This window comes from Halichoeres trimaculatus, unplaced genomic scaffold (assembly GCF_033239565.1).
Source record: "Halichoeres trimaculatus isolate MK-OKI-2021-1 unplaced genomic scaffold, fHalTri1.1 fHalTri1_scaffold_23, whole genome shotgun sequence".
NCBI classification, from domain to species: domain Eukaryota; kingdom Metazoa; phylum Chordata; class Actinopteri; order Labriformes; family Labridae; genus Halichoeres; species Halichoeres trimaculatus.
Window position 1 is genome coordinate 11821754 of NW_027437201.1, and position 27113 is coordinate 11848866.

The following is a 27113-nucleotide window of genomic DNA, read 5'->3' on the forward strand; positions in this document are numbered from 1 at the left end:
ATGCTGTTTGAGGCATCAAGGTGATCATTCTCTAAACAAGAGACGTGAGCATTGTTGTGATGAGAAAACACTCATGTCTGAAGTTGACTCTAGTATTTTAATTTCAAACGTGCCCTTTTTTATTTCACATGAGCTGTAACTCATCAGTCAAAGATAAAAAAAAATGTCATGTAAAGCCCTCAATCAGTTCAAAAGGTTTCTTGTTACTCTGAAAGAAATTGTCATTCTGATGTGAATTTCTAAGAAGCCCAGGCTGACGAAAAAGCAAGAACATCAACTTTTTTCACTTAATCACTCCAACATCCAATGGGGGCGGCTGTCATGCTTCACAGAAAATGCAGCTTTTCCATGTTACACAAAATCATGAGCATTTGTGGATCCTTTTCAAATATAGTGACACATCCTGGCATGCCAAGACAGAATATTACAAAGGCATCCCATTGGCACTGAGGCGAGACTTGTCCCGACACTGCTCCCTGATTCTTGTCTTTGAGGCTGAGCAGCCCGGTTACTAGAAACTCACAGTGGCTGCATATTAATCAGCTTTAAAATTCAATGAAATTTCATGCAAAGCAGTGAAGAAGAGTGATGTCACAGAGACCACAGCGTGTAACATGCCAATTCACGCTTAGCCAACTCAGACTCTGTGACCCTGGGTTAAATCATGTTAAAAGTTATGCTGAGAGCAAATACTTTTTTTTTAAATTTCAGGCTTTGCACTGTCCCTCTGGAATGGGAGAAAAAGTTGACTTACAATTTATCAGGACTTTTTGTTTGACAATATCAAAATCAGGATTCTCTGTCAAATAATCTATTTTTTTCATTCTTCATCTCAGTCTTTGTTTATATACTGGATTTGAAAAAAGTTACCACTTTTCTCCAGCAGAGGGTGAAATGTTTCTCTCTAACTCACGTAATGTGCATGTTATGGGAAAATATGCCTCCTGATATAGTGTGTAGACATTACCATCATCTTTTAACTTTGTTACATGGCCTGGTGTTAAAAAAGCAAACTAAAGAAAGAAAAAAAATTGTGAGTATCGAAGAATTGCGAATTAAAATCGAATGGGCACCCCAAAAATCGTAATAGAATCTAATCTTGAGAATAGCATATCATCCTAGACTAAGGATTTACAGCTCAAAAAAAATCTGTTTTTTTTTCCTCACACTAGTATTTTAAAAAAAAAACTTGTGTTTGAAGCACCTGGACCCAGTGCTTTGTCCGTAGAAACACAAGAAACATCAGAAAATATCGTGGAACTGGCACTAGCACCAGCTCTATCAAAAAGGGTAATAAAGATCTCAGATCTAGAGTCAACCACGGTCACTTAAACTACAAAAAGTAGCTACAATATTAAATGTATACTCCCACTAATATTTGATGTCCAGATTCTTTATGTAATAAGCAGCTGTGGTATGTTAGCTAGTGAGATTAAGAGCTCCTGCTGGGCAGGTTTCCTTACATTGGGACAAGGCCAGGCTAGCAACGATGCCTTTTTTCCATGTAAATCCTCTAAAAGCTGTACATCTGCATTTTTCCTCCACGCTGTCCTGATGTAACAAAGCATGAGTGGGTCACATAGATTAAGAGTGAGTTACACTGTGTACTTTCAGTCCCCCACCCCCCGCTCCCACCCATATGAGCACTGGGATCTCATCCTCGCCAGATGTTACAGACGTAGCACTGAGGGTCATTTCCTTTCTGTATGCTGACTCCTGCTGTAGTATAAGTGTGTGTTTCTGTGCACAATCTGCTGTTACCCATTCAGATACACTGATAAATGATTTAACATCTGCCTTTTTCCACAGAGAAGAACATTCAACCCTTTATCAAATTTCTACTTTGATCTTTTAAACTGAGCTTTTTGTGACCCCACTTTATCATCTGTTACATAATATTATCAACTCAAATCACTCAAATATTATCTGCAAAGACAAAAAAATTCAATCAGAGAGTACAGAAATTTAATTCTGTTTACCTGCAGTTGAAATGGAACAGCTGGGATGGGATTTGTGGAAAGTGAAGGAGGAGGACAGAAGAATAAACCAACACTGAATGAACATAGTTTGAAAAGTTAAATCATCAGTGTCATCAACCTGCAAGTCTTATATTGCACAAACTCATACACTATTCAATCTTTGAAGATGAAAGGTCATTTTGACTACTTTAAATCCTATTTCAGAACATCAGCATATTTTTCACATTTTCCAATTACAAGTATCTTTAGCAATTATGAAAATATATTTGGGACAATGTTAGGACCTCTAATAATTTATATCGTACCCTGTGTCTAATGTTGTAATACACATAACGGCTGACACATGGCTAACTCCCACCCTTAAATGCCATGAGCCAACCACAGTGCATATATATATATATATATATATATATATATATATATATATATATATATATATATATATATATATATATATATATTATCTTTGCAGATAATATTTGAGTGATTTGAGTTGATAATATTATGTAACAGATGATAAAGTGGGGTCACAAAAAGCTCAGTTTAAAAGATCAAAGTAGACATTTGATAAAGGGTTGAATGTTCTTCTCTGTGGAAACGGCAGATGTTATATATATATATATATATATATATATATATATATATATATACACACACATATATATATATATATATATATATATGTATATATATATATATATATATATATATATATATATATATATATATATATATATATATACACATATATTTATATATATATATATATATATATACACATATATTTATATATATATATATATATATATATATATATATATATATATATATATATATATATATATATATATATATGTGCTGAATGATTGGCCTTTTGCAAAATGTGTCATACTGTGACACTGCCATAGCGCCTGTCACTGAATGTCCAATGTTTGTCTGAGAGAGTGGAGGGGGTGTAGCTTAGCCTTGGATCAGGTAATGCTGGACTTTCACTAGAATTTGATTAGAACTGAAACCCTTCAAACCTAGTGCCATGACTGATTGGAGACGAACCCAAGATGGATCTGGTGGAATTTGACATGTTGAAAAGTAATTTATGGAAACGCCACTTCTCATTCACAAACTGCTCATAGGCAAGTTGCTCTTGTAGTTTTTATAAGTGCATCTACGTTCTTGTTAGCAGAGCTCTCTGTCCTCCACTCATTCAGCTCATGAGCCACCGTGCTGCAACATCTGGACTCCACCTGAGTGCAAGATTGCAAATGCAAGTATAAAAGTCTTGAACACATCAAAACTGCACAACCAGGACAAAGCTACTCTAAGTGACGATTTCTGTGGTTTTTGTTTTCTGAATAATATTCTCTCAAATGTAATACCTTAGTATAAAAGATTAAATAAAATCTGAAGTCAGGTTGACTTTTTGCTTCAAATAGCAAAAATCTTTTCAAGCTCACTGTTTGTGTTTTCCTCAAAAAGCATCCCTTACCTCCCGTGACAAGAAAAAAAAAACAACCTCTGAAGCTTTGTTACCCCCTCCTGACTTTCTGGAGATTCTTCCTTTTGCTGAAGAGGATGAGCACTTTAAAGTTGTCTTTCCAGCTGCTCCCCAATCTTTTCACCATCTGCTATTGTGAGAAACTCAAAGAACAAATCAATTCTAGCAGAAAAGGAGCATCCTTACCCCATCCTATCTCTCTACCTGTTTCACGCTCAGATTCAAAAGCAGGATGTTCTTTCCAAAGCAGGAAGTCAATATGGGTGAAGTAGTTTATTGCTGCTTACAAATACAATATTAATGTTGGGATCAAATCTCACTTTGAGAGTTTTACACAAAACTGATACACTAAGAGGCGAGCGCCTCGTAGCCAGCTGTGGCTCTGCAGCGGAGGTAGCTCCGTTTTACGACACAATGAGAACTAGAGCCTTATTTAGCTGTGTTTTTGTGTGAAAGTAACGCGCTAAAAATTCTCTGAATAAAGCGTGAATGCAGACCGATATCCGATTTTTTTCAGTGGGAGTCCGTTTATTTGTGTTTTTGGTCAAGTAAAATATGGCCCTGTCTGAATGCAGAGGAAACCGGCAGAGGAGCAGGGAGGGGGTGTTTGGTGCGTGCGCCCTGGGCCTCTGCTGAACAAAATCAAAAATCTAACAGGAACAGGTTATCAATTTCCATTCCTAGGGTTGACTGATAACAACAAGTTTATTTCTGTAACTTTTTAACAAGCCTTCACATTCTGGCACAGTAGGCAGTAATATGCTTTTCTTTTCTGGTAGAATGTCATTTGGCTTTCCTAAAACAACATAACATCATGAAAAAGCTGCTTGACTTGAGATGAACTGGAGAACAGAGCATTAGAACAGATCACAGGTCAGACCTGTAGGCTTTGTCTGCCTCTGACCTCAATCATCTCTCTTCTCCACAGCTCGTCTGTTTGAGCCGCAAGCTTTAACTGGTGATCTAAGAGTGGGGCCAAAAGCTACAACCAAACGTCTCACAGTCATGGATTTGCATAATTCTTAAGTCTCGTATCTCACGTGAAAGCCATTAAGAGATGATGAAAGGTCTGGCATAAGCTTCCTCTATGATGAGCATGTGTCTTTATCAGTCAAACCAGAGATAAGTGCATTTCTCTGTACTTGTATAAATTTCTGACAAAGCGGTCTACAGTGAATGAAAGAAAGTGGTGTAATCTTTGCAGGACTGGTTATCATGTAAAAAACCCCAAGGCTAGCTTTCTAACACCTGGAACCATCATTAAAAACCAAGAGTATAAACGTGGACACAAGTATTTTTTAAAAGATGTACTGAAATGTACTTCTGCTCATTATGCTTTGTATGCTTTTTTTTTGACATGGAATTTGCCTTCAGCTGGTCTGGTTTATATGAAGTAAGAGAGGCGAGGAAAGTACACCAACAGATGGAGAAACATGAAAAAAGGCTCAGACAGGGACTCTAAGTCATGTTGGGAGAAGATGAAAGAAGCAAAGGAGGGGAGAGCAACAGACTGGAAGAAAACATCCTGCACCGAGTCAAAGAGCAAAGAAACAAACGGAAATACTTTGCAGCAAAGCAGAGAAAAAACATCACGATAAAGAGATGAGAGAAAGTGAGGATGGAAAATGAAACTGTTGTTTTTTTCTCCTGCATGTCCAGACAACATGTGACACTCGTTTGCATATTAAACTGCATGGGTTTGCTGCAGGGTTAAAATGTCAGCACATGCACAAGTGTCTTCATGTATTTTTTATGTACTACATCTGTCATAATGACTCGATGGATAAAACTACCTACAGGGAAGTCGGCACTGCTCTTCATCCCGTCAGATGTTCCAACACCGCCTGGCACACAGAAGAGCCGAAGATGCCACAGGGGAGAGCTTGATGGTTTCTCAGCTCCGGTGCCAGGTGCAGGACTCTCAAAGATCAAGCAGAGACTTTTCTCTGCAGACAGTCTCTTCAAGGGGACATATGCTGATCCGTGATTTAATATATATAATATAATAAATTTGAAAACAAGACCTTTCACCCCCTGAATTTTCAAAAAATGAGATATTGTATTTTTTCTGATATCCTAGAACGAGATTTGATGCCTCTGAAAATAGGTCATTGACATTTGGCTGCGAGATTTCGACCTTTGTGACGACACAAGGATTCTTTCTTTTTATTGGAGGAATCTGATAAAGCAGCTCCTCCACTGTGAAGTCAATTAATCACACAACCGCCACCGAGGGATACACCCACCAAGAGCCCAGTATAAACGTAAAAACTATACCGACAGTACCAGTTTGACTCACCACACTGAAGCGTCCTGAGATGATCTGTGTCGAGGTGGATTTTCTTCCTCCTGAGCTGCAGAACCGTCCGGGTCTGACTCGGGGTCCAATACAAAAGGACGTATCCTACACTCTGCCATTTTATTAGTGCTATCAATGCCTTACGGTGAAGTTTTGGCAAACAGCAAACTCGCTCGGTCTGCCCGAGTCAATGTGGCGATTTTGTAAATACTGCCATGCTGCAAAAACCGCCCCCTGGCTCTACCCCCTCCGCCCCTCTGATAGAACTGACCAATCAGAGCACAAATGGCTGTGACGTTGCGAGGTTACTGGAGGTCATTCTTGAAACAGAGCGTCAACGAGATCTTCAGAATGGCCTAAAATTAGGATATTGAGAACGCTATTGTGGGGCAATGAAGGAACTAAATGACTTGTACTGAGGGCAGAAATGCTTTACAGGCATCCTAGTCTGGCATAGTGAAAAGGAGAAACAAACATGATATGTCCCCTTTAAAAAGTGAGTCAGGTGACAGACTGCAGAATGATGTGAGGTGAAAGAAAAAGGAGGCAAAAGAAACTGGGATCAGAACGCTGAGAGAGAAACCTGCTCTAATGGAGAACTTTTATTTATTTTTTGGAACGAAGGAACACGTCAGCAGATACTGAGGCAGACCTAATCTATGAATAAAGCTCCTGAGAGGAGACCGATAAGAGCAGACACTGAAGAATTTGCTGAATGAGCTGGGCTTTTTAAAGAGGGGTAAAGCTTATTACACATGAAATTTACCAGAGGATGAAATAAGAAGGAAGGTATCCCCATTGACTCGACCACCACAGACATCTCTGCAGAGAATTTTAACCAGGAAAGTTCTGTATTGACATGCTAATGCTAGAAGCAATAAAAAGGCCTTCCAGTGTTTCTTTAAACCAGGTTTTGGATGGCCAGCTCAGCAGTGGCACAGCCTCAGGCTGCATGTCTGCCATCTCTCTTGGTCCAGAGGGATGTGTGTGCCACAGTGATAATGGGTTTTCTGTCCCTTTCAATCTCAGCCTTGTGCACAGGAATTGTCGCTCAGACTGGAACCGACCTGCTCCCGAATCCTTAAAAGACTCTGTCAGGTTTACTCTAAACACGATGCGTATTTGTGTATACAGGAACACTTTAGAGCCAGCTTGCCAAATAAAATATAAATTGCAGGATAATCTAAAACATGCGGGGGAAAAAAATCCTTAAAAAAAAAAACAACATTTGGAAGGTACAATTACAGTTCATGGATTTTCCTTTCTTGAACAGTTTTTGGGAGATAACGACACTACCCATGATATGTGGGTGATTCTGCACAGGTTCCTAAGCCTACCTGCCACAGAGGCCAGTAGATAAGAGCACTGCAGTGCACTGTAATTCCAGATAAGTTAGACATAGAATAATCTAGTGAAGCAATTGTCTTAATGAAATGTGCGGAGTTGTATTGAGCTAACTAAAAACTTTGAGTGCAGAAAAAATATTCAGTGAGTCTATTTAAAACCTTTACCAGGATGAATTTATGCCTGACAGTCTATCACAGGTGGGTATCTCTGAAGCATCAGAGTAGAGCAGTAGGACCTATAAGCTTGCAAACAGCACAACACCTCCTTTTCCTGTTAAAGTGGATGTTGATGTCGGAAGTGAAACTACATCAGGGCTCAATTATTGCATACACCATCTTTTACATATAGGTTAAATTATGACTTCTAGCTTAAAGTGGTTTCCTTTTTTTTTCCTCCAAAACAACTATAAATATGAAAATAATACTGCTATATACGTTGTTTTTTTTGTGGCAAGTGTGTGTCTGTAGTTTCTGTGGGGTGTAACATCGGCTTTTTGCTGGAATGGCCAACTTCCGAGTTCACCCTCTAGTTATCATTGATGAGGTTAAAGGTCATGCAGACACTTCTGTTGTCACAGCTTAACTAGATATAGACAGATTAATCCATCAGAAAGCTGTTTAAAAATTGAATTAAATTAAATACTTTGCATGATGCACCAGACTTCACTCCCCAGAGTGATGCACTGACAAGCTGTGAAACAAAGACAGCGACTCCGCTGACCCTCCTATGAAGCTGCTTTGTGTTAGCAGCATGGTGACAGGAAGGTCACCGCCACAATAAGTGTCTGCTGGAGTATGGCTTCTCTTGGAGACATGAATGGACCTCCTCAGGAGCCATCCATCCCTCTTTCCTGCCATCCGTCCGCACAGCCAGCAAACCCATGCTGAGGGCTCCAATACAACAGCTTCCTCTGTTGGCCGGCCTTGTATGAAAACGTAATGGTAATTGCCTACAGATGCCACATTGGGGTGAGACAGCAGGGGGAGAGCGGACGGGCTCTGAAAAGAAGGTTTGGAGGGAAAAATTGACTTCATAATTGTGGTTTCAAAGAAACAGAGAGGACTTATTCAGGATCCTCACAGAGACGTCTGGAGCCCCTCAGGAGAACTCTGGCTGGGGGACAACATTGTCATCAAGTGGACAGTGAGGAGGAGGTTGGAGAGCTGTATGTGCCACGAAGCTGGTAGATTAAAATTCCTTCATGACAGAGAGTTTACTGTTAAATCAAGAGGGAGATGATGGGCTTCTTCAGAGGAGCAGTGTTTCCCATTAATTAATGAGACTGTGGCGGCCCGCCACAGTCTCATTTGGCTCCGCCACAGTCTCATATGGAGACAAAAATACGATCCGTCACTCTGTCAGACCATTACACAGCTGTACTTTCCTACCGCACGTAACCAAGCGAGAACAAGAGTGCACGCGCACTGGTCACACTCATAGACGTCGCTCTTTACCTGTTACGTTTGGCGCGAACCAGATTCCAGCGACGTTAGAACCGGGCGTCTGACTCTGAGGTTCGTGCAACTTCTTTTTTGGGCATTAGCGGCCATGCTAACTGCGGCCGTGGACACAGTATATCACTGCGCTGTCTGCCTCCCTTCTTGGGAAGAGGAATGGCTGCACCGCGCACGTCTCGGTTCCAGAGTTTCATTATCACCGCGCATTCAGAGTCAGTGCAATCACACAGTACAATTACCTATACAATACCAACGAGCTGACGCGGCTTATTATTTCATATTCTCCTCTCCTGTGGCCTACATTTATTACAGCGTGTAGAAGTCCTCTTAAGTTTCACTTAGGACGAAAAGGCAAACCGTGCATACGACCAACACTCTTTTCAGATCTATCAGACTCTGCGTACACACAGCTGCACGCTATTCTCCGTGATAAACCACACCGCGCCGAGAAAAGCGTGAATGTGGTGAGCACGCCTCCTTTCCCGCCCGAACATAACCATCTATGGTCAATGCAAATCAGTACGTGCATATTAAGTAGCCATGTGCGCTGTGGGATTTTATAGTGACGTCAGCGTAAGACGGTGAACACAATATACGGAGATAGCATGGAAGAAGATGAATTTCTCTCAAAGCCAGATACACAGCAATATCAGGAAATATCAGTAAGAAAATGATCTTGCATTGATTTAGGCTACATTTTGTGATGAAGTGGGCCTCAGCAAATTTAGGAATCTTTATTTATTTAGACTTTTTTCTGCAGTCACTGTAGAAAAAAACAGAATGAAAACACAACACTCCTAAATCCAGATAAGGGAGCAGAGAGAAGAAGAATCGTAATCTGACCCTTTATCCCAAAAAAATTTTTTTAAGATGTTAAAACTATATAAAGGGTTTCCACTTTGCTTCCCTTTCACCAACTCACATCCTCGTGCTCTCTTTTCTCTCATCAGCTTCAAACACACACCTCGTTAACTCAGGTGAGAGAATAACGGTAGGCTACAGTCTCAGTAGCCTGATAACGGATCACAGATCATGGAAATAGTGTAAAAAACCTGTTGTTGAAATGTTGTTCAGTAAATTGTTCAAACTATTGTGAGAGAGTGAGTTTTTGGTTTTGTTTCTGAATCAAATTTAAAATATTTCTGATACGCCTTTGTAAGTTCTTATTTATCAGCGTATGTTCATGTCCATGGTCCCAAACTGCACTTACTGTAAGGGCGATACATCGCGCTTAAAAACGTACACACACATTAAAACCGCCGAGGGTCAGAGACTCCCCCACCACAGTCTCCTAAAATCCTGTGGGAAACACTGGAGGAGGATTTCTGATCCCGAATGTCAAATAAGACAGGCTTCTAACTGAGGCCCCGTTTACACGGAGACTCCCGCAACGATTCTTCCTTTGCGTTTTCAAAAGCCACCCGCGTTTACATGAGGACGGCGTGAAAACGATCCGCGTTCATACGACTCCAGGAGGAGAAGTCTCCTCTTCTGTTCTTTCTTTTTCTGACGTTTTGTTGTGTGAGACGGTCGGCAATCCAACCATGACGCGCATTACCGCCAACTACTGGCTCAACTGGAAATGTGGCTGAGCGCGGAGCCTTCACCTAAAACTGCGAGTGCGCATGCGGTGACGTCAGCGTTTCACCCTGAGACGCTCCGCTCTGTGTTTACACGAAGCTGGATGGAGGAGCGGATTCAGATCTTTCCACTCTGGGGAGCGTTTTCAAAAGTTTGCGTTTTCACTGAAAACGCAACGTGGTCTCGTCTAAACGGAAGGCCAAAACGCAACGAAATGTTTGCGGAATCGACCGTTTTCGGCGTCATGTAAACGGGGCCTGAGAAGCACTGAGCCTCTTCATCCAAAGCCTACAGCTTCTAGATCCTATGAGGTTGAGTGAGTTAGGGGTGGTAAGTACAGACTCAGGCCCCGTTTACACGGAGACTCCCGCAACGATTCTTCCTTTGCGTTTTCAAAAGCCACCCGCGTTTACATGAGGACGGCGTGAAAACGATCCGCGTTCATACGACTCCAGGAGGAGAAGTCTCCTCTTCTGTTCTTTCTTTTTCTGACGTTTTGTTGTGTGAGACGGTCGGGAATCCAACCATAACGCGCATTACCGCCAACTACTGGCTCAACTGGAAATGTGGCTGAGCGCGGAGCCTTTACCTGAAACTGCGAGTGCGCATGCGGTGACGTCAGCGTTTCACCCTGAGACGCTCCGCTCTGTGTTTACACGAAGCTGGATGGAGGAGCGGATTCAGATCTTTCCACTCTGGGGAGCGTTTTCAAAAGTTTGCGTTTTCACTGAAAACGCAACGTGGTCTCGTCTAAACGGAAGGCCAAAACGCAACGAAATGTTTGCGGAATCGACCGTTTTCGGCGTCGTGTAAACGGGGCCTCAAACTCTGACACATTGCTGTGCTCGCTCCAGGACTCGCTCTGCGCTAAGATATACACACACACACACACACACACACACACACACACACACACACACACACACGCACACAGATACATCTGCTAAATAAACATACATTGTGTACAGAGTTGAGGAGATGAAGAAAAACTTGTGTTGGAGAAGCTGCAGCTTTTTTCAACAGCTCAGAGTTTTTCCGAACACTTTGAATAAACAGTTTTTTTCAGATTTATGATTACTTGCGCTTATTATTAAAAAAGTTTAAATTACTGGTATTAAAGGGATGATCCATGACTGAGACACATGTGGACTTCCAACAAAGATCCTTCCTTTATCAACATCTGTTCACAGACGACTCACGTTCAAGTAACATTTTTTTGGACATTGAGGCCCCAAATCTTTCCACTCCTAGGAATTAACTCTTAACAGAAAAATTAAAGAGGGGGTATAATACCCTCTCTTTCATTTTTCATAAATTTACCTATATCTAAAAATGGGTTTAAAAGGCATCAAATCTGGATGTTCATATTAAATGTATGCACATTTTCATACTGCTACATATTCATATGTATTAGCAGGGCTCAACATTTTGCAATAACTGGAATGGAAAGGGTGATCCATGGCTGAGTTTGTGAAAAAAAAAAACCTTCTTTCAATGTCATTATTTTAGTTCAGTCAGTCAACTCACATTCCTGTGAAATTATTTGGTATAATACCCCCTCTTTAATTTTTCTAGACTTTCTGAATCAGTCTGACTGCTCGAAATGGACGGTCATTAATAGCACAAGATCTTTATGACACTTGCTGATATGTCGAGGTAATCATATTAAAGACCTTCTAAAACAGGTTTGCCAATAGCTCTGCTCCTCACAGGCCTTTAAAGGGCTGGCCAATCAGTGAGAATGGGGTTTGTAGACCTTAAAGAGACAAGAGCAAAAAAATAGTGTTTCAGACAGAGGCTGAAATAAGGGTTTTCTGAAACACTAGTGTGAGAAAAACAGGTGTTACTTTGACTGTAAATCAGGTGACGCTACTATGGAGGTACCAAAGTGACAGTATAAAGTCTTTAAAAAGCACAATACCCCTCTTTAACCCCCTATTTTCAATCAGTCTTAATGCAAAAAAAAAAAAATCAGAACTGATAAAATTTAAGAAGCTTAAAAAAACAGCAGTTCCAGTCCGTACTCTGTGGGCTCTACCTTTATTGGCCTTCAGTGTGTCATGCAGCCATCACTTGTTCCAAAGGAGGATTTAATGGGCTCAATAAAATTCCTTCAGTATCAGCTGGCACAGGCAGAAGCAGCCCCCCTGGTGTGAGCTAGCTTTTCAAAGACCCCGTTCCTTCTCTTATGTTTCTCAAACAGTCAAAAAATATGTTTACGTAGCTCAACCCAGCAGATAAGAACCCAAGAGTCTGATGTTTCAAAGGAACTGCATCAGCCCATCACTCATGCTCTGTATCATACTTCTAATTCAATAATCCACTCATGACCTCCTGATGACCCATCTGCTCACTCTGCACAGTCACTGATCCCTCACTTTAACCCTGAGCATTCTGCGCGATGTGCTTTTTCAATTTATGTCCCACCAATCCCTGCAGCCTTCATATTTCACTGCATCCATCTCTAGGCTGGGTCAGAAACTAAAGTCACCAACAAACCAACAACTTCCACTAAGGTTAGATTGATATAATCCTTGGTGTTAAGAGAGGATTAGCAAATGTGTAAACATGAATTACCCACTATTACATCATAAAGATGATTTAAAATGAAACAAAACAGATTGCGTGCATGTTTTTTTTTCCCATTATTCTTTTTCTTTGAAGTAATAATAGATTTCTTGTTGTTTTTTTTCTTTGTACCATCTGTTATTTCTGCCATGCTGATTAGATCTTCGTGTGTTTTGGCCGATGGTGTGTGGAAAATGAGGATAACAGGAGAAAGCAGGACACAGCAGCAGGAGAAAACCTGACAGAGACATAATGAAAAAGAGACAGAGAGAGAAATCTCTGTGTGATTGCTTGTGGATCAACTCTAATCTTGATCATTTGCCTCACTGTGGCACAGGAAGTAAACAGAACAACTGATTCTCTTACTCCTGCCAACACCTGGATTTTGTGAAAGCTGGGACGGCTGTAACACACTTTAAAACATTTCATTCCTCAGTTTGACCACTTTATTTACCAAAGACGCGCTGCACACAAACCGTTACACTCCTGCCAAGCAAACACACCATGAATGGGTCGAGTGTCTTTCGTGTTTACTTTTTGTAACTACACCTGCAGAGCAACTTAGACACTGTTAAGTGTTTTCTGAGTCACAACGGTTTCGACATCCACAGTAAGAGCCACAGTCAGAGAGTATGTTCACTGATTCTCACCCTGCTCTGTACACTGGGGGTCTTTGCTGCTGCTCCCTCTGCCTTGGTTTTTTTATGCATGCACGTGAAAGAGAAAAGAGGTGTGCTTTTCCTACAACAAACTTAAGCCTTCCACATAAGTGCATGGAAGGGCCAGGAGCCATAACATACATTTAGTTAACTGCATTACCTTGATGCTCACCCTGTTCGGCAAAAGGGTCTTTGCTGCTGCTCTCCCTACCATGGCTCCTTGTGTAGGAACCTTGACAAAGAAAAAAGAACTCTTCCCACTCTAGACTTTGGCACTCCAGATGACCACATGGAGGGGCAGGAAGCTTGTTAGACAGAGCCAGACATGAATGTAACTTAATGCATTACATTGATGCTCAACCTATTCTGTCCGCAAAATGGTCTTTGCTGCTGCTCTCCCTACCATGGCTCTTTGAGTAGGAACTCCAAAAAGAAAAGGGGACTCTTTCCACTTCAGATTTTGACACTCCAGATAAGCCAAGGAGGGGCGGGAAGCTTGTTAGACAGAGTCAGGCACAAATGTAAAGATGCTCACCCTGTTCTCTACACAGAAAGTCTTTGCTGCTGCTCTCCCAGCTTCGACTCTTTGTGTAGAAACTTGACAAAGAAAGGAGGGCTCTTCCACTTCAGACTTTGGCACTCCAGAAAAGCATATGAAGGGGCAGGAAGCTTGTTAGCGGTGCCAGGCATGAATGTAATTTACTACATTATATAGATGCTCACCCTGTTCTCAACACAGAAGGTCTTGGCTGCTGCCCTCCCTGCCTCGACTCTCCATGTAGAACCTTGACAAAGAAAGGAGGGCTCTTCCAACTTCAGATTTTGGCATTCCACATGAGCACATGGAAGGGCAGTGACAACCAAAACAGAGGCATTCTATAAATTTAACTCCCTGAATGCAAAGAAATAATTATTTTAACAAGGCTTGGTCCTGTCTGAACAAAAATAATCATTAATTTCTGATACTGACAAAAATGCTGCCCTACATCATATAAATAGCAAGTTTAAGTTGACAAAGACACTGAGAGCCTTCTAGAGAAGTCTGGCAGAAAAAGCCAGTGTGCTCCCAAAGCTCCTTTTCTCCCGTCATATCTCTGCCCAGATGTCTTGACATGCACAGTCAGGATCAAAGAGCTACATGTGCAATGACAAGTAGCAGCATAAAACACAGCATGCATAAACAGCGCAGCTTGTCTGCACTGGAGGAGATTTTCTCATGGGGCAAAGTGCCATGAAAAATGCATTGTGAGAACGCTGGAGGGGTTGTGCAAAACCCAAACCAGTTTTCGTCTCCGGTGCACCCAGCAGAGGACTCCCGACTGGACTCGTATAAACAGGAAGCGTGTGTCATTTCTGCGTGCACGACCCAGAAATAAACCTGATACTGCTTCTTCTTGATCCAACCTGTTCAAACACGCTAGCAGACGGCATGTTCAGTGTGCCAGAGGAGACACAAGGAAGAAGAAAAAAAAAAACCACACACCTGCTAAATGCCACAATGCACACACACACACATACACACCCACAATGTTCACACTTGCCTTGCAGAGTGACGGTTCGCAGAGAAAACATCTTCCAGGATGCTGTCAGCTTCCTGTTCAGAGCTTAGAGAGATATATACTGTGTGTCTGGGTCTTTGAAAGGTGCTGGGTTGTGATTTTGATTGTCACGATATCTTTTTACATGAGGCGCTGCTTTTGTGATCATAGTTCAGATCATCATTAATAAATCAGTTTAAACATCAGTTTAAGACAGTTAAATCACATTTAGTCCTGTACTGTAATAAAAAATGCATTATGCTGGAGGCACAAAGTGCGCTGCGTGATCTTATTTTCTGTTGTTTAATGCAGAAATTTGACAAGTGAAGTGTCTCTCACCCTGATACCACTTCAAAACTATTGTGCTCCTCCAGCAGAGCCCCCTTTCAGTTTCTTTTTCATCCAAAAGCTTACTGTCACAAGATGACTGGTGCACTACAAGCACAGCCATCTCTTCATTTTGTCTTTAAAAAAGTAGGATCACTTCTCAAACCGTGAAGGACTTAATTTTTAATCCCAAAGACTAAGACACATGGTGTTCACTGAGCAGGATATACATAAAAATGATAATCCTTGAGGAAACTCAGGCTGATAGACAAATGAAGTGGAGTAGAATTTGAACTGTTGGAGGGAGAATTCATTTCAGTCTGAGCACCTTAAAACTGTATTTAAAAAGCACAACTGTCACATAAATCTGCAGCTCTGCCATCAGTGTCTATCAGACCAAGTCACAAAGTCTTCAAGTATAAAAACGCCTCCATGAGTTCTGCAGCTCTTTGCAGTTTGCTCCTGTTTTGCAATCGATTGGACAGAGATAAGCTGTTAGCATCTCCTCTGTGGGGATCACTTTCAGAGAGCTGCTTCTTTCTTTGTTTAATTGAAATCGACTAATCTGCATTAAAAAATAAATAAACAAATTAAAACCAGATTTGCAGACTTGGTTTAAGGCAAGAAGAAGCTCAGGAAAAAACTAATCTGAAAAGAAAAATTAATTCAACACAGCAAGTAATGGGCCCACAGTCTGCTTGTATGCCAGCAGGTTGCATTGCCCGGGTCAAGTTTAGACTTTCTAAACTGTGCCATGCTGCAAGTTACTTCCTGTGAGTCGCTATTGTTTACAACAGCAGAAGTTGCTATTGGCTACAGCTCTGGCTTCTGGTGGGTTGCTAACCATAACCCAACTGCTCAGATACAACACAAGCCCCCATTTATGGTCTTTAAAGCAAAAATATTATCTTACACGACTTGATTTACTGACGAGTATGTGGATCCGGTGTCGACTAGCAAAGGTGATAACCGTGTAATCCATTGATCAATCTTTTTTATAAGGCGCAAATACCCTTAGCTCAGTTTTTCTGAGTTGAACGGTGAAACATTTCTAGTTATCTAAGTTTTTTCTATCTTTTAACCATGCAAAGCCTTACCCATCAAAAAATAGTCAGAATATTCAGGTTTTTAGGCACTGGGATGTTGGTTAACCCTTTTAACAAAATCCACAAAAAGTATTTTCTACTTATCATGTTGATAAGAGGTCCTTAAAACACGTGTATCAAATATGATTCGTCAAAGCTTTATCAATACAACTGGGTGTCATCTGCATAAGGAGGAAGCATACATAATAAAAAGAATGGGTCCAAGCATTAAGCCCTGTGGAACACCATAATATAACTACCTGGTTAAATGCCCACATTCCCATTTCATAAAGACAAAATTTTGCTTCTCATGGAGGTCTTTGTAATGACTTAAAGAGACATATCTATCAAAACACAGTACAGTGAGTTTTAAAGATATTAAGTCTTCTGGTTTGTTTGGAAAGTTAAGTTGAATCAGCATTGCCAATATTGTGACCCATCACACTGATGTGTGTATCATTAAGAGTTCAGCTTTGTAACCTAACTACAGGGCACAGGTTCAGATCCTTGCACCTAATCCTCTCTTCCTCAGAGGGAACAATGACTGGCTGTTCCAGGTGTGTGTATGAGTTGGTGAGTGTGCTGGGCTGTGTGTATGTGTGTATGCTTCTGCCATCTGGCCCTAAAGTCGACTTCCTACCTTCTTTCCAAACAGGAAGCCAAAACAAATCCTTGATGACACGGGTCAGTAGTTTAATTGTCTCTGTGGGATTTCTGCGCAGCCAACAACCAAAACTGCCCTCCTTTTATCTCCACGGAAGCCGAGCCGGGGGTTTTCTACAGCCTATAAATCACAATGACAAACCTTCAAGGGTGCATGTGCAGCATGCACTGCATGTCTGTATTACTGAAGATATTTAAAGGTGATGCCTCTTTCTACTCCTCTCTCTGCTCTTCCTCTCATTCTGTGTGTCTGGAACTCTTACAGACTCTTTGTCCTTTTGGAAGATACAAAATCACATCCTATACCTTTATACTCTAGTGCTAAATGTGCAAGTGTGTCAAATAATGATACCCCCCCTCCAAACACACAAACACACACACACACCTGTGACTTTAACCAACAATCATTTGACTCCTGTCATGACAACCTGGCCCCATGCCTCACCACAGGATGACATTTTAATCTGAAAGGAAGCCACTCCAGATGTGTAAAACTCTCCTTGCAATTACACACCCATGGGTCTCCCCCTTTTCGCCTCAGGGAGACCCCACCCAGGGACCCCTGTGTGCTGCAGAGCCCTTAAACTGCAATGTGCACAGAATACGAGCAGCTCTGTGCTCCATTCGTTGAGACACAGCGAGGTGTGACTGACAGTCGGTGAGCAAAGCGACACAGTCGATATGAAACACAGCGTCGCCTCTCTTACCTTCAAACAGTCCGGTTTTACTACGGCACCCACGGGCTCCAGCGGTGAGATGCTAACGCCGGTCACTTCTTAAGTTATCCATCACGCAGGCACGAGGAAGAGTAGTTTTACTATCAAGCGCGTGCTCCAGGTGTTAGAGAGGGCGGTGTTCGAGTCCCGCAAAGATGTGAGATATCACCAGGCTACAGCGTATTTCAGTGGAGCTGTGTCTGTGAAACACCGGCTCACAGAGTGCGTGTGACTGTAGTAAGTCTCAGTCCGCCCACGCTGCTGCTGCTGCTGCCGCTGCCACCGCTGGATGACAGGACACAGACCGACCGACTGACTGCTGCTACCCGGCATGACCTCACAGCGCCTTCTACCGGTCATACCAAACAACTGCAGGTAACAGGTTGCTGTAATTATAAAGCTTTACATAACTGTGCAGACATCCATGCAAACTGTTATGTGGATTGTTTGTTGTTGTTGTTTTTTAACTAAAGCCATTTTTTTTTGTATTTTCTCACCTAATAAGGCTTCCTGTGTTATCAAAGACGTAACAAAGTAATGGGTTCGAAATATTCTAACCATAAAAATACACAAAATGATCAATGTATGTAATAAAATCTCTAAAAAAAAAACTAGCATTGGAAATTATAAAACTCAAAATAATTTCAACAATAACCACATATTCTAGAAGCTAGATTAGTGTAAAAAAAATAAAACAACAACAACAACAACAACAACAACAACAAAAATATATATAATTGTTTATCAAATAGATAGCACACCTTGGATATTTTGTTAGGCTGTGATATTTTTTAATCATGTTTTTCCTGACCTGTTTTTGTTTTTTGTGATGTTAAAGTGAAATTCCCTCATGCACCTTAAATTTTTTAAATTCTTTAGCAATATAAATAACTCACCATTGATAGCAATGTACATTTCTTTTTCATCATTTATTTATTTTGTCAGTCAAAACAGTAAGTGTACTGCATGACAATGATAAAATCTGGATAGGTATGATCAGAACTTCAAATGAGCTAAAGTCAATAGCTCAGAAATTCAAGGTGACACCAAAGCTAAGATGTCAAAACATGTTCACACCAGCAAGTTGGTTGAGATCAGTTGGAGTAAAAAGTATGCCCTGTGCTTGGTTTGTCTGTAGGTCTTTCCCTACAAGACGAAACAGAAAGTAAGATAGCATTCACTGAAAGTAAGGTACTTTCCAGTTAGATGGGCAAGAAAATAAAACCTCATATAAGGTAAAGTTGGTATATCAAGTGTTATTTCAGTGTTACAGTGAAAGAAAAACATACAGTTAGTGAACCAAACTAAGATAGTTGTCACAGATATTGAATGCACATCTCTCAGCGCAAGTAGACATCACTGAAACCCCAACTGCGTCTTCAATCACAATCTGGGTAACAAAATCTTTTGATGGGTTCATCTGAATACCACCCCTCACCTCAGTACTCAACCACTGTAACAACTTGCTCATCTGACATGAAAGCAGATGGGATACATCAGCACAAAGGAAGGTTCCTCTATTGTAGAATAAGCTCTATACCTTTAAAAGTCTCCTTCACCTTGGCATCAAGTGGGTCTCTTTTGTTCAGTACAATAACTGACCTCTTGTGAAATGATTGCAGAATGATAACTCACACACTCACATTTTGTTTTGTTTTCACCAGGGTTAAGTTGCCAAATGAGTGAAGTCAAGTTAGATATGTTTTTTTTTTACTTTTTCAAAATTAGAATATAAACTAATACTTGTGTTTTAAAACATGAGTGATAATGAAATGCAGTCCCTTTCACAGAAGAAATCTGGCAAACACAGATTGCACTCACAGCAGTTGCAAGGTGAAATAACTTTCCAACAGATTACCATCATTTACAGGAAGTGGTCACACAAGAGTAGTCAACAAGTCAGAACTGTTCCAAAACATTTTACTTATATGACATTCATTTTTAACCACAAATTAGCTAGGTATCTCTGACTAAACTTGATAGAAATATTTACAAAAATATAGTTTACACAAAAAAAGAGAATTCAGTATTGTGTGTCCTTCCTTACTTGAGAAACATAATGAAGACTAAGTTTCACTTTTACCTTTGCTGCATGTTGTAAAAAGTTTCCTGAAAACATTTTTGGTTGCCAGTAAGGTTGGCAGACATTAAGACCAAAGTAGTTTTGGTTCCTTTTTGAGCTTGGTGTTTAAACTGTACATGTCAACACATGTGTCTGTACACAGGTTGTGTTTCCTGCAAATCACGTACAAGCTACATTTCCTCCAACACACTCAGTTGCACGCTGCTTCAGTATACTTCGCAGTAGGCCTCCTCTCGCTGCCGAGGACAGGAAACAACCCCAGCATGAGGTTTGAATGCATGTCCTATTCAGGATACGTTTACAGATAGGTACATCACTCACAAATCTCTGCCTGAAACTCAGAGGTTGTTTTTTCTTAATTCTATTAACTGCTGCACTCTGCTCTTTGTTGTGCTGCATGCTGAGTTAGAGTCACATTGTGTGGCACATACTGAGAACTTATTTCCTTTTGTGAAGACTGATTACACTGCATAGCTGCAGGCAATTGTTTGAGGCACCAAGGTGGAGGGAAAATTATACCAACCAGTCTTGAAGTGGTTGGTTTTAGTAAAAAGGACTGCTTAGTCCACACATTTTGTAGAAAACATCCTGTAAATCCCAAATTTTACTGCTGGTTACTTACCAAGACAAACTGTATCTATGAACATCAAGTTGTGGATTTAAAAACTGCAGCTGATGCAATTTAGACAACAAAATGACCCGACCCGGGATATACTGGATGACGTTAATCTCCATCAGTGATGAGAATCCCATACCAACCCTGTTACACATGGTGTCCCCCTAGGATCAGTACACGGTCCCCTCTTGTTCATCCTGTACATACTCCGATGAACTTTACTTCTACTACTGCACAGATGATACCCAGCTCAACATTTTGAGCTTCCCACACTGGATGAGCAGAAACTTTCTAAAACTTAACTGCAGCAAATCTGAAATCATTCTTATTCTTATTATCATTCTGCCCTCTTCCCTTCTACTCAGAACTTATAACTGAGCGTTGATAATCACACAGTAACACCCTCCTCAGTTCGAGTAGAGCCAAGATCCAAAAGCAGCTTATGGTATGTCATTGAACGCTCAGTGACATGTGCCAGTCCCTCAGCGACACGTGTCAGTCCCTCAGCAACACCTGCCAGTTGCTAAGCAACACTTGCCAGTGGCTCAATGAGACACCTGTCAATCACTTTTTGACACATGCCAATCTGTACTCCAACTTATACCGGGTACTCAGAGACACATGCTGGTTGAGAAATTGGCAGGTGTGACTGAGGGATTGGCAAGTGGCACTGATCAATCACTAGCATAATATAAACCACTCAGCATTATCCTCAGCCACATCTTCTTCTTCAAACCACACACCCAAAGCCTAACCTCCACATGTTCCACCTTTGTAGAGTGGCCTTACTGTCGCTCCAGTGGCGCAATCGGTCAGCGCGCGGTACTTATATTACAGTGACCTGCGGAGTGATGCTGAGGTTGTGAGTTCAAGCCTCACCTGGAACAGTGCTGCTTTTACAGTTCTGCATTCTGACCAGATCCCAGACTGTTATGATTAAATCATTTCAGTGACAAACAGGATCACAAGACTAAGACACCATCTCAGTGGCTTCAAACTATAACCCAAACTACAGTTACTGAAGCTACTACTGGAGTTAGAGTTAACAGACCAGCAGCACTGTTGGCCTAGAGGTTTGTACACAAGTCTGATATCCAGCAGTGATTACAACAGCCACTGGTTCAAGTCCTGACTGATATCATTTGCTGAATGTGTCCCCTAACTCACTCATCAGCTGTCCTAGTCAATTAAAATTCACTGGAAAAAAGAGAACTTCGAAGATATTAATGTAAGCAGTGTCCTTGTTAGATCCTTTTAATGTGAGTTACAATTCACATTTTGAAAGATTGTGCCTTAAATTCTGGCAGATGTACCAACCCAGCTTCAAACACAAACTGGCATGACCAAAATCTGCATTTTGCAAGAAAGGTTACAGCTCAGAGAGTGACCTGAAATCTTGGCATTTCTTGATATGGCACGTCCAAGATCAGCAGATTTATCCAATCCTGGTTTACTTTAATAGCCTCTGGTCTGTCTTTTACCTGTGGTTAATGTCCTCCCATTTTGACTCTGGGTGCAGTTGGTCAACACACAGTACCACCAGAAACGTTCAAGTCTCACCTGGAGCTGCAAATATTTAACAAAGTAGCAAGAATATGACTTACACTTCTACAGAGAGGCCTAATCTACACAGAAGTCTGTTACTTCAGTCAGACAGTGCGTGTTAGTGTGTGAGGGCCTGATATAATACAAAACAATGACACCACAAACTGTCAGGCAACAAGTTGGGCACTGAAAAAGAAAAAGGCAGAACAAAATTAAGAAACCACTAATGTTGATGTTGTGAAAATATTTAACCAAACCCAAGCTACAACAAATCTCAAAAACACAAACAAAATGTTGTAGTTGAGTAAAACTTAAGAAAAAACTAAGAATTAAATTGTTTCATAGAGTAAATAAGTTTCTGGTTAATTAAACTTCTTCAAGCCTCTATGACTATAGTAAGGAAAGTCCACAAGGGGGCGCCACATCACACCTTAGGTGTTCTGCAGCAATGCAACACAAATAACATTAGCAGACCATACAGAGCCTGTCACCACAGTATGCAGCATGGATCCCACAAACAGGCTCCATTTATCACTACCTCTAAGTATCTGGCATTCAGGCATCGTGGCACCAAAGATCACTCGGAAGAGTGGAAATGATGACAGTCACTATTGGCTATAAAGTTGTATCAAGTAACCTCATCATGAATAGACAAATACAAAAGCTTAATATATGTATGAAGGGCATTTAATAATTTGAAATAACAACTAATATAAAGTGAAAATATTATACTCTAAATGTTTTCACTGTTTCTTACCTCATATTTATCGATTAGTGACTGTGTGCCACTTTCAGGCAAAGCATGACTGTGCAATTTTGTTCTGAGGACTGAGCTCTCTTTAATATGCTGAGTCAGAACTCTTTTGATACAGGCCGTAAGTCTGTAAGACTGATCTTCTTAAAAAAAAAAGACATTGCACTGAAGTAGATATCTTTAAAGAATACGCTTAAAACAACTTTTAATGATGGTAAGAAAAAAAAAAAAATAGTTCCCCTCCATGTTGCAAATAATGTGGTGCATTAAGCGATTATTGCAGCTTTCCTCTGTGCATTAAATTTATAGCACCACTGCTTTTATACAGCAAAAGAACACAGAAGCTTTAATGCACCAACTTCTGCACTTTATGGGTGCACTTAAGGGTGGAGGGGTCATGTAAGTTCATGATATAATTTCTGCAGGGCCTTGATGGGTGCGTCCTACATGATAACCTCACAGGCCCTTTTTACCCTCTTTCACCCACCCACCCACCCTGAGCTCTTACTCAATAATTACACACCAACCTTACACAACCTGAAAGTATTATTTTTACTGCTTAAGCATAAAATAATGGCATTTACTCAGACTGTGCAAAAGCTCTATTTGAAACTTGGGCCAATGAAGGCACAACTAATAGTCTTATAAGTTTCTGTTTCTTTTTGTTCAGCCCAGTCCTTGGAATACTTGATTTAAAGGTGGTATACTCTATGATTATTGGGAATAATTGCTGTATTATATTTGCATAGCCATGCTGCTTATTCCCCTCATCTTATTTACCAAGTCTTGGCCTAAATTGAAGGCTTTGCCTTCTATCTACAAACAAAAGTTGGCATTGCCTGAAATCTGTCATTCATGGTGAAATAGATGTGAAGTCTTTGTCTTTATTCTCTCTTTTGCCAGATTATGGCTCTCTGATCAATTCTGTCGTTTATTGTATAGTCTTCATATTTAGCTGTCGTTAACTTTTATTACCTGCTTATGGCGTCTTATATTTTAACCATCTCCAAACTTTGATTTTTTTTTTTCTCATCAGTGCAGATTTGACCAATGACTAAAACAAAAGTAGTGCATCGCCTCTGATCAGAAGAAAAGTAAGAAGCAAACTGAGTTCAAAACTAAACATATGTACTGGACTGGGGATTTTGAGCCCAGATTCCTCCCCGGGGTTCACATATGTGCTTTTCAGAAAGAGTAGTTTGAGGAATCTGGCATTGTCGGCAATACAACTCCGTAACTAATAGCTTCAATCCTACCTTTGTTTTGCAAACCTCACTTCAAAAACACAGAACTATCCCTTTAGCCAAATAAAAGAAAGCCACCTCTGCCATAAGGACAAAAAAGGCACATGGGAGGAGGAGAAAAAAAAAAAAACACTAAACAACCACAGAAGAAGAAAAGGAAAAAAACTGGGGACCTTAAAGTCGTCCAAGATGGTTTAGTGTATTTTTGTCACATTATCAGAGAAGAAAGAGAAAAGAAAGATGCAGATGTAGGTTTGACTTTTGAATGGGCCTCAGATGCTCTATTTTCACACATTGGAAAACGTATAAATGTAATTTGGCTGTTTCACTCTTGGGTTATATTTTCCCCCATACAAAGAAAGAAAGAAAGAAAGAAAGAAAGAAAGAAAGAAAGAAAGAAAGAAAGAAAGAAAGAAAGAAAGAAAGAAAGAAAGAAAGCGCTGTGTTAGAGCAGAAGCAAGACCTCAGTGGTCATCTCTATTGTATCTCGCACGCTGGCCTCAAGCCTGCTGGCTCTTAACCAGCAACTTATGGAGCTTCAGATAACAGCTTAGAGACTTTCGGAAAACAAAAAGCCTCCTTCGCTTGATCAGAAAGCCCCGGACAGACTCGCTTTTTTTCTCTAATAATGTTAGGATAATTCTTCTTGAAAAAAAAAAAAAGAATAAACTAAACGAAAATATAATAAAATAAAACAAAATAAAATAAAATACACAAAAGTCATTGAAAGCACAAGAAAATCAAACAACAAAAAATACTTTCGAGGCGTTTGAATTCCTAAAGGTCCAGCAACCTGAGCACCGGCTGCACTTAGAGGTCAGCCGCTTTGATGATGCGTCAAAGGGATACCCCTCTCTGACGCACGCCAGTCACGCAGCAGATAGCGCTGCCAGTAGTGAAGCCGCCACCCTGCTTGTTTTGTGATAACAACTTTGAAGACATTCACACTTTACCGTAAACACATCATTTTGTCTCAAAGAAATAATTCCCTCGTCTTGTTTACCTGCTCGACTTCCGCTTTATAGTTTAAATCGGTGGCAAAATGGTCGACTGAGGACTTTGGTGTGCACAATTTGTCGCCTCTTCAGTCGTATCAGACGTATCAACGCATGACACCGACGTGGGAAGTCGTCTTACAGCGCGGATGCGGAGCTGCAGTCTTATTTCTGAAATAGACTGCGATGATCTCACAGAAAGAAAAAGAGATGATTCTTGAAATATGCAACAGGCTGATTCCTGTGGCTGAAGACATCGGCTCAGATGCGCTTCTTAGGTAGGTCCAAGCTCTGATATACGACTTCACTAATAAACCTATGGTGTTTTTTTTTTTTTTTTTTTTTTTTTTTTTTTTTTTTTATCAATGAAGATAATCGGATGAAATCCCAAATTAGTAAATAAGTATCAGTCAACCTTGTGATGCTTCTGTGTAATCTTTGATGTCTGTTTCAAGATTAGTCTTTATATCCCCTATTCTACTCTACTCTATCCTAACTTTTAAATCGTATGAATAAAAAGGAAGTTGGCATTAAATCCTTCATGAGCAAGACGTGATGATGATGAGGGTGATGAGGGTGATGAAGATCTAAATGATCATTTTGGGTGGTGGTGATGATGATAATAAAGTTGGTTATGAGGAGGAGGATCAAATTGATGAAGAAAATAAACTCGGTGAGGGTGGTGGGGAAATGATCATGTTGGTGGGGATGATGAAGGTAATCATGATGGTGGTGGTGATGAAGATAATGTTAGGGAAGATGAAGATCATCATGTTGGTGATCAGGAACATGACAATCACAATCATTTTGGTGTTTGTAGTGGAGAAGATGAAGGTAAATGTGTGGGATGATGATGATGATGATGATGATGATGAGGATGATGATGATGATGATGATGATGAGGATGATGATGATGATGATGATGATGATGATGATGGGTGTTGCGAAGATGAGGAACAACATGATACTGGTGGTGATGAAGTTAAAGATGATCCTGTCCATAGTGGTAAAGAAGATCTAGATGAAGATAGAGATGATGATCATCATCATCATCATCATGGTATTGGTGAAAATGAAAATGTTAGTGATGATGAGGGGATAAAGTGTGAAAACACTCTTCTTTAAAATCTTGCAAACTCATGATCCAGACTCTGTTTTCATTCATCCATGTGAATTTCCCTTTTCCTTCACAGGATGTTTACCGTCTTCCCAGGCTCCAAGACTTACTTTTCCCATCTGGACATCAGCCCTCGCTCACGTCACATGCTCTCCCATGGGAAGAAGATTGTTCTGGCCATAGCAGAGGGGGCGAAAGACATCAGCAAGCTGATGGTCACCTTGGCTCCTCTGCAAACTTTACACGCCTACCAGCTCCGGATAGACCCCACTAACTTCAAGGTGTGCTTACTGAAGCTAATTCATTCCTAGCTTGCAGATTTTAATGATTTGAACTGCACTCAGTCGGTAACAATCCTCTTTCTGCTCCTCCTCTCCTGCAGCTCCTCTCGCACTGTATGCTTGTGGCCCTGTCCTGTTACCTGGGCGATGATTTCACACATGTTGCACATGCAGCAATGGACAAGTACCTGTCGGCTTTTGCAGCTGTGCTCGCTGAGAAATACAGATAAATGCTGAACATTTACCACTTATGAAACTTGGTGCTATAAAATATATGTGTGGGCGCAGCAATGCAATGTTGTTATAGTGTAGTTGTGCAATAAAGCTGTGCAAATAACACCATGTGAAACACTGGAGGGTCAAACTCTCTGGTTTAATTTTTTTTTTTTTAATTGAACTGCTGACCATTGGTCCTTATGTTAAGTTGGTGCATTAAAAAGTCTTTTTTTTAATTTATGTTGCTGTTCTCCTGCAAAGAGTTGCTCAGTACACTTAGAGTGTTTTTTTTGTTGTTGTTGTTGTTACTGTTTCATTTTTTAAATGTAAGGTATGTATGAAATGAGCTTGCATTATCACTACAAATAAATAGATAAACAAACAAATAAATAAATAAGAGATAATAAATGCGCTCATGGCATGAAGAGTATTTCTTTCATGCAATAGCTAATTTTTGATGGATAAATACTGGCATACTTGTCACCATTTACACCAATATTTTTATTCCTATTTATTTTTCCATTATTAATTTTTCAGTAGGGTTACAA

The 27113-nt window shown here is 40.5% G+C and overlaps 2 protein-coding genes and 1 non-coding gene across 7 annotated transcripts in view; 2 read left to right on the forward strand and 1 right to left on the reverse strand.

The window, feature by feature from the left end:
- rhbdf1b (rhomboid 5 homolog 1b (Drosophila)) overlaps positions 1 to 17842 on the reverse strand; it is a 39892-nt gene extending 22050 nt beyond the window's left edge. For all 3 annotated transcript variants that reach the window (XM_074663444.1, XM_074663443.1, XM_074663442.1), the window contains exon 1: positions 17706 to 17842. The gene's annotated coding sequence lies outside the window, so the exon portion shown is untranslated. The remainder of the gene's footprint in view (positions 1 to 17705) is intronic.
- A 120-nt stretch (positions 17843 to 17962) lies between these two features.
- hbae4 (hemoglobin alpha embryonic-4) lies at positions 17963 to 26890 on the forward strand. 3 transcript variants are annotated; one of them, XM_074663447.1, is made up of 4 exons: positions 17977 to 18089; positions 19940 to 20065; positions 26145 to 26349; positions 26451 to 26890. In XM_074663447.1, exons 1-4 carry the CDS (start codon positions 18046 to 18048, stop codon positions 26577 to 26579), a joined length of 504 nt encoding a protein of 167 aa, XP_074519548.1. In that variant the 5' UTR covers positions 17977 to 18045; the 3' UTR covers positions 26580 to 26890. The 3 variants fall into 3 exon arrangements, with proteins under 3 accessions (XP_074519550.1, XP_074519548.1, XP_074519549.1); XM_074663449.1 differs by lacking the exon at positions 19940 to 20065 and having other exon boundaries at positions 17963 to 18089; XM_074663448.1 differs by lacking the exons at positions 17977 to 18089; positions 19940 to 20065 and adding an exon at positions 24685 to 25229 and having other exon boundaries at positions 26451 to 26884.
- Positions 21207 to 21300, forward strand: trnai-uau (transfer RNA isoleucine (anticodon UAU)). Its single transcript has 2 exons — positions 21207 to 21244; positions 21265 to 21300. It is a non-coding gene; the product is annotated as a tRNA-Ile (tRNA).
- Positions 26891 to 27113: the final 223 nt, after the last annotated feature.